The sequence below is a fragment of the Trachymyrmex cornetzi genome, unplaced genomic scaffold (genome assembly GCF_001594075.2).
Source record: "Trachymyrmex cornetzi isolate Tcor2-1 unplaced genomic scaffold, Tcor1.1 scaffold247, whole genome shotgun sequence".
Classification (NCBI taxonomy): Eukaryota; Metazoa; Arthropoda; class Insecta; order Hymenoptera; family Formicidae; genus Trachymyrmex; species Trachymyrmex cornetzi.
Window position 1 is genome coordinate 413,796 of NW_017297134.1, and position 8,303 is coordinate 422,098.

The 8,303-nt window shown below is 30.2% G+C and overlaps 1 protein-coding gene across 1 annotated transcript in view; it reads left to right on the forward strand.

The window, feature by feature from the left end:
• The first annotated feature begins 3,488 nt into the window (after positions 1-3,488).
• The window catches only part of LOC108761302 (protein rolling stone), an 11,630-nt gene continuing 6,815 nt past the window's right edge, over positions 3,489-8,303 (forward strand). Inside the window, exon 1 of the mRNA XM_018507752.1 lies at positions 3,489-3,759. Within this exon, the coding sequence (XP_018363254.1) occupies positions 3,690-3,759 (70 nt within the window). The 5' untranslated portion in view covers positions 3,489-3,689. The remainder of the gene's footprint in view (positions 3,760-8,303) is intronic.

An 8,303-nucleotide genomic window follows, 5' to 3' on the forward strand; every position in this document is an offset into this window, starting at 1 on the left:
TAAATATCTCGTAAACTGTTGCGTTTTAACATGATTTATATTATTCTGGATTAGTGGGAGGGGTACACTATATTACTACAATTTATTAAAACTTACATATTATTTAGAATATCCCTCGCCCCTTATTGATGTCTAGGGCCGCCGAGCGGCCGAGATTGCCGAAAAAGCATTTTCGGTCACTTGAAACAAGCGACTAGTGTGAGAAGGATCTCACTGTCTCGTTCCCACTCTCGGCGCGACGCAGCACACGGACACGGGCTCGTGCTTGAAGGTGTTGCTGCCGGTTTCGCCGCTGATTCGGTGTCGCCACCGTCAACGCAGAGTTCTTGGCTGAGTGGTGGTGTGTGTGTAGTCAGGAGCCAATCTGAATTACTATATATTACACTCAAATGCAAAACAAAACGAGCCACTAAATTTTTGCACAAATTTTTAATATTTTCTAGTAGCAATAACTCAGTGAAAAATCATTAATATAACGAGATGTTTAAAAAAGCCTTTTAAAGTTTAAAATCTCTCCTTTTCGGATCGGTATTTTAAAAAATGATCGTACTGATATTATGTAAAGTTACACAAACATAAATGAAGATGCAATAACTTCTCAAAATTTTTTACGAAATTTGTTAAGTTTCCCGGCTTCAATTAAAAATTGAGCACAAGTGGGGTTTACAGCTTTCGAAAGAGTGAATTTTTACCTTTAATTTGCTTTTTTATAGACCTTCGTACAATTTTTTTTCACCGATTTATTTAACATTGAAGCAAAAAGGGTCGTTTTTGCTTGATGAACATAATCCAGGTGAACGACATAATCCACGTCAAACCGAGCACTTTTGAAAAATCATTTTTATATTTTATTTATTTAAATTTATACTAACATATTCTACAGATAAAAATATGAGACACGTGTTTTGCGAAAAAAAGTTGAGACTTTTTTGTGAAGTTCACGCTTGTAAGTTGCAAAAATTTAATTATATAAACGCAATTAAACTACTACAGTAATACCACGAATTAATTGACAAGCTATTCTAATAATTTGATGCTTAAGGCTAATTTGAAGGCCAAGGTAATATTTTTTGTAATAGATTTATTTACAGTTTTTCAGCATATTTTAACATTTTTTTAACGGGATACCTGATTGAGCATCAAATTATTAAAATAGCCTGTCAATTTAATTAGTGATATTACTTCAGTAATTTAATTGTGTTTATAAGTCCGAAAAACCAATTCTCTCGACGCGCAGTGCGAATGACTACAGATATGGTATACATATGCATGTACATATGTACATATACAGGGTGTCCGAAAAGTGTGGAAACGGTCGAATATCTCGAGAAATACACATCGGATCAGAAATCTGAAAATATACATATTCAATGTTTTCAAAAAAGCTATCTTTTGACATCTAACATGACCCCCCACCTCTATCCGCTGTGGGTGAAAAAGAGGGTAAGTTTAAAATTTTAAATGGGAACCCCCATTTTTTATTGCAGATTTCGCTTCTTCAGAAAAAGTTACATAAATTTTACCTATTACAAACATTTTTTTTATGACAGATGGCGCTGTCTGTAATCAGCGAAATTAAAAAATGAGTGTAAAACGTTTAAAATATCTCAAGAAATACTCAACGGAGCATATTTTCACCCTGGAGGTGGATGGGCGGGTAACTTTTCGATTTTGATTTTTTCTTTTCCTGTCAAAGCCATTATGCCCAATTCCAACGCCAGACAGAATACTGAATAAAAAAGATGGAAATTTTTAAGCAAATAGTGAGAAGAAAACGGAAGAAATATTAAACAATTAGTTAGAAGAACTTAAACTGGTATAAATACATACACACATATGCAATATTAAAAAGATAAGTATGTATTTCCAATACAAATTTTGCTTTGAAACATACATACATATGTATGTACATATTTTTAAAAAATCGAGTAAAGGAAATAAAGAAAAATTAAACTTAAAAAAAAAAACACAAAAAAAATTAAAAACATTCTAAAAAAACTAAAAAAGAAAAAATGAAAAACAAAAAAAAAGATTCTCTAAATCGTCCACCTCCTCGCGGTGAGAATCGGGAAACTTTGAAATATTCAAAGGCAAAGGACGCTACTTCAAATTTTGAAAACTTGATCTGCCATTGTAGGTACGTCAAGTTGAATTTTTGGATTCTGACTTCACATTCGTAATCAGCGATCCCAAAAACCCCCGAGTAACAAGTTTCAATCGAATAATCGAATTCGGGCATATTTTTTGCAAATTTACTCGCCGTACGTAAACTTTCGAAAAATTTTGAGCTTATAGGCGCCATTGTGAACTCAAAATCGAAAAATGAAAATTGTATACAGTACACGTTTTCGAAGTTTAACTGTCGGGAACACGTTTCTGATACCTTATTACATACAAATGGACCTTCCGATACTTGTCTACGTTCTTTTCTGCTAATTGTTGGGGGTTGAAATTCAGCACATCTCGGCGTTAAAGGGTTAATACGACTTTTTCTGCAGAAGCGAAATCTGCAATAAAACATGGGGGTTTTCTCATTTAAAATTTTAAAGTTACCTACCCTTTCACCCTCAGCGGATGGTAGGTGGGAAGTAGAATTTTTGTGTCAATGGATAGCTTTCTTGACAATATTGAATACGTACATTTTTATTTTTTTGATCCTTTGAGTATTTCTCGAGATATTTTAAACATTTTAGACTCATTTTTTAATTTCGCTGATTACAGCGCCATCTGTCATTAAAAAATGTTTGTAATAGGTATAATTTATGTAACTTTTTCTGAAGAAGCGAAATCTGCAATAAAAAATGGGGGTTCCCATTTAAAATTTTAAACTTACCCTCTCTTTCACCCACAGCGGGTGGGGGTGGGGGGTCATGTTAGATAAAGTCAAAAGATAGCTGTTTTGAAAACGTTGAATACGTATATTTTCAGATTTCTGATCCGATGTGTATTTCTCAAGATATTCGACCGTTTCCACACTTTTCGGACACCCTGTATAATAATTCAGATTTAATTATTTAAGCATTAAAGATCCAGCTTTGACCGTTAGGGTCGTTACTCCTATTCTTTAATGCTAAATTTTCAAATACGGTCCAGTAAGATTCTTATTATTTAATTATTCGGGGTGAATTCGGGTTGAATGCAATTTTCATGATATTCTTGATATAAAAATAATTTCCAAGCATATTATTAAATTTTTGTGACTCATATATAAAACTTTTAATGTATCTATTTTCTTTAATAATTATCGCAAGAAAATATCATTATAATCATTATAATCAACACTTTTTTCAAATAATTAATTATTCGTTGAAAGTATTCGTTGTGCGTGTGTGTATGTGTGTGTGTGTACTTTTATTAATATTTTTTGCATTTGTTTTCATATATTCAATATGTCGAAAAGTATAAGAAGTTTAATGCGGTCAGCTTTTGAACATCGTTGTACAATCTCGTATCGTTTTAACGCGTCTGCATTGATGAAAGGTGGGGATTTCTCAATGGGGAACAGGCTTGCAAAAGTTTAGGGAGGGAAACTTTGCGCCGGTATTCACCCCGGGATTGATATTGATTGCGAGCACGCGGGACTGATCCCGGACAGTTAGAGGCGAAACGTACGTCGAACAGGAGGGCAATCGCTAAGTAAAATAAAAAAGAGGAATTCTCTCGGGTGCGAAGAGATCGAGATTCGTGACATGTTGGAAAAGAACGACCTCATCGAACAAGCCGTTCCGAAGAAATCGCCGAAGCTCTCCGCGCTATGCGGTGCGTGTTTCTCCATTCTTCCTCTGATTCTCCTAGAACACCTTACAAATTCCCAGTAAGATTTTTGAACTCATAAAATTTTTGAATTCCATAAAAGTGAGCGAGAGAGAGAGAGAGAGAGAGAGAGAGAGAGAGATATCATCATATTATCGTAACATATTACCAATATTCTTAGATTTTCGACTCCTGACGAGAGTCTCTAAAGTAATCCTCCGATATCGATGATGCACCGTCGCAGATAAACCGAGTGTAGTGTCAAAATGACAGGAACAATCTTTGTAATATATTATGTTCTTAATAATATATCAATCTGATAAAGGTACGAGATATAGGGATGTTGTGATCAACAGCTAGCTAATATATTTGCACGTTGCAAACACTTCAGTCATCAAGAAAATCGATGATAATTTTGCTAACGACATATTGTGTTAAATGTAAATGTGAAAAAGGATGAAAGAGTTTTATATGTAGTGTATGTCTATATGTGTACACTGTATATATATAGTGTGACAATTGCTTAATCCATCTAATACACTATCAATCTCTCTCAATAGACAAAGTTTAAAAATCTATCCAAAATTAACAAGAAGAATCATTGCATATATTGTATCGCACATTGATGTCATAGGGAACAGAAGAAACGTAATACATTTCTCTCGAAATGTATTACGTTTCTAGCAAACGAGAATGGATTGAAATAGATTTAAATGAATTCAGATTTTCAGAAATACGGATGAATGTTAAAATAAATCTTTTCCAGTCCTGAATGCATTCTTATTCGTTTATAAGAAATGCATGAAACAAATTTCTATTCCTTTCCAATCTTGAATGCATTTGTATTCATTTATAGGAATGGCATGGAGTATATTTCTATGCTTTGCAATCTAAAAATGATATTATAGTATTTTGTGTGCATTGTGAACACTGCTCAATTCAAAATTGTGAATAGGAAATGCATTTTTTTAATTCAGTTAAATCTAAAAATAACATCGGCCATTTCTGTGCATCGTGAATACTACGCAATTCAAAATTCTGAATAGGCAATGCAGTTTTTTAATCCAATTGAATAAAAAAAGTTTTTCTTTTAAAATGGGCCACGAATGTTATTCAATTCAAAATTGTGAGTAGAAAATCCATTGTTTCATTTAAAAATGCATCATGAATGCTACTTTATTCAGAATTATAAATAAGAAATTTTTAATTTTATATATATATAATTCAACTGACAATGAGTTAAGAAAAAGTAGTACCGTAAAAATATATTATGAATTCTACTTCATTTAATAGTTAAAAGAAACATAAAAAGAACTACGTAAATATGTACAATAAATGTTACATATATAAATTCCTTATTTTTAATTAATAAATTAATCGCTTTTATATATATTTTATATTAACACGTTTCCTTTTACAGCTAGCATATATATTTTGTATAAAAGTTTTAAAATAATGACTGTAGAATTTCAAGTAATTACTACTTTAATTTATCTAAACTTTTACATGTATAAAAATTTTTTATATTGAATCCAATTCATTTTTATTGATTTAAAATACGGATTCGGATGGATTGAAAATTCCCGATTCATTTCAATTCATTTTCGTTGTAATGCATAATTCTTAAAATTAATAACGTAATCTGTTGACAAGTATTTCAGGTAATTGTCTAAATACAAATGATTTCACTGATTGTACTAATAAGAAGTGTACAAAAGCACATACATACATACATATATATACACAATTTATTTTCTCTTACAATATTTAATGGCAAAAAGCGACCTTAGGCTTTATCGTGGTATCTTATACATAATAATATATAAGATGCTCGGGGTACACAATTTTTATGCATGAACATTTATAAATATGTATAAACATACATAAATATTCATAAACATGCACAATCATATGAAATACGTCCATACATATTTTATACGATTATACATGTTTATAAATATACATACCTCTTTCTTCTGTAAAATTACTTTTTAATACAATAGAAATATTAACAGTAATATGAAAACATTAAAAATAATTAAAGAGATAATTTTCGCTAGTGTGTCCAGTGAATACACCTAATATTCGAATAAATAAATTAAAAAATGAATGAAAATACTCATTCGAATACACTTATTTTTTATTCGTCAAGAAACGAATAAATACTTTTTCATTCCATTTGAATCAATATTTTTTGAATATGATTACGAATATTTTCGTTTCGTATTCACTTTTACTCTGTATTATCCGCACAAAGCTTGTAAGTCTGTAAAAGAAAACAAATCTATAAAATCAATGGCTACGATTACACCGTGTGCTTAGTTCGCGATCTATACGATCCTATACGAAATCCTTGTTTAACTTATAGGTTAAACAAAGAGACAATTTTATTGAGAATAAATAATATATTTTGGAATTTAATGACCACAGACTATAATGAAGGATCTGCCCAAAATATCTTATAAAATGTTTATAACATTACTGTGATGTAACCGGAATTATATTGGAATATGTATGGCGCTCTATCAAATAGATATTTATAAATAAAAAATGTATTGCTTTCTAAAATATATTTTTCAAAATTTCTAAGTTTCCTTCATAAAATCTGAATATTATAATGACAAAAATAAATAAAATTAATTTTATTTACTTAAAGTCATCACAGTGCCGGTTATAGTTACGGGGTAAAGATTGCTTATTAGAGCTTTCTTTTTCAGTTTATATTTTGTTTGAATGAATATGAATACTCGTTAAATATTCATAGTATTTTTTTGTGAATAAATATTTTTTTAAAATCCAAAATTTTGAATGAATATATGATTATATTTTTTTAATGTGAAAATTTTGAATAAATATAGGATGTTCTTCCGAATAAGACACTCCTCCGATCGAGCTGAAATTTTAATTGACAATATTGTTACAATATATAATAATTATTTATGAAAATCCTATCTTCGAGTTTTGTATAGTTTTTAAAATAAAAAATAAAAATATCTCCTTTGCTTCCATTCACAAATTCACTACTTTAAAAACAAATTCACTGCTCTAAAAACAAATTCACTGCTTTAAAAACAAATTCAGTGCTTTACAAACAAATTTACTGCTTTACAAACAAATGTACTGCTTTACAAACAAATTCACTACTTTAAAAACAAAAAAATAATAAAATAATTTATTTTTGAAATGGTGAATCTGTTTGTAAAGCACTGAATTTGTTTTTAAAGCAGTGAATTTGTTTGTAAAACAGTGAATCTGTTTGTAAACCACTGAATTTGTTTATAAAACAATGAATTTGTTTGTAAACCACTGAATTTGTTTGTAAAGCAGTGAATTTGTTTTTAAAGCAGTTAATTTGTTTGTAAAGCAGTGAATTTGTTTGTAAAACACTGAATTTGTGTTTTTAACTTTTTAACTAATAACGAGCGACGAAAAAGGTCAATGATTTTCACTTTCTTGAAGATCAAAGTCAAGGTCACAAGGTCATTCGGAGGTCATTTGGAGCTGGCTGTGTAAAGGTGAACATTTTCTTGTATTATATACTTGAGCTTTTCTGGTTAATAGCTTTTTAACGAAACACGAGCGACGGCTAAAACTTGTTGGAAGTTACTCAGAGTCATAATCTTGATAACATATGTCAAGATCAAGATCATCGGAGCTGCTTCCATTATTATTAATATTTACCATAATTTTTTACTCTTTTTTATTTTTTATTATTTAAACTATAAAAAAACCCGAAGATAGGATCTTCATAAACAATCACTATACATCATAACAATATTTTCTGTAAAATTTCAGCTTAATCGAAGAGGTGCCTTATTCGGAAGTATAGCCTAAATATAATTTGAAGCTCAATTACAAATTTTTGTATTCATTGGGTACACTAATTTTCGCAGTGTTTGTTTTAGAAAAAAACAAGTTTGAAGAAATATCAAAAAAATTGCTCATACACAATTATACATAATTTTGTATATAATTATACTAAATAACAGTAAGATTAAGGCTAATGAGAGTCAGCGCGGAAACAGATGCGCTATAATATATTATTATGAATTATTTTATATTATATATAAAATAATTCATAATAATAAATGTGCAGCTTTATTATGAATTCTTGAACGTTTCCATTCTCTTTGGAGTCATCCTCAAGCAAGTTATACGTATTCATGCTCAATATTGGTTAAACGATCTGTCCATGATAAGTCACTATCAGGTTCCCAAAACTATAGCGGAATCTCAAACAGACGTCAACCATGTTATGAAGTTTTGACGTTTGTTTGATAATTTGATTCATAAATGTCTATATCGATATTTATTTTTACAGTTAGGTGAATCGACAATATGCATTAAACTAAGAGACAAATCTCCCGATTTAGAAGGCACAGACACTGCTTTATCGTAGGGGAAAGTTGCTGAATGCGTACCACTTAACGTATTTTTTATTATATTTCTCATTTAGAACTGATTTGTGTGCAAATGAAGATTAGAAATTGTACTTTGATATTTCAAGTACCTATTATTACACGTTTTATCTTCTATCAATATCAAATTAA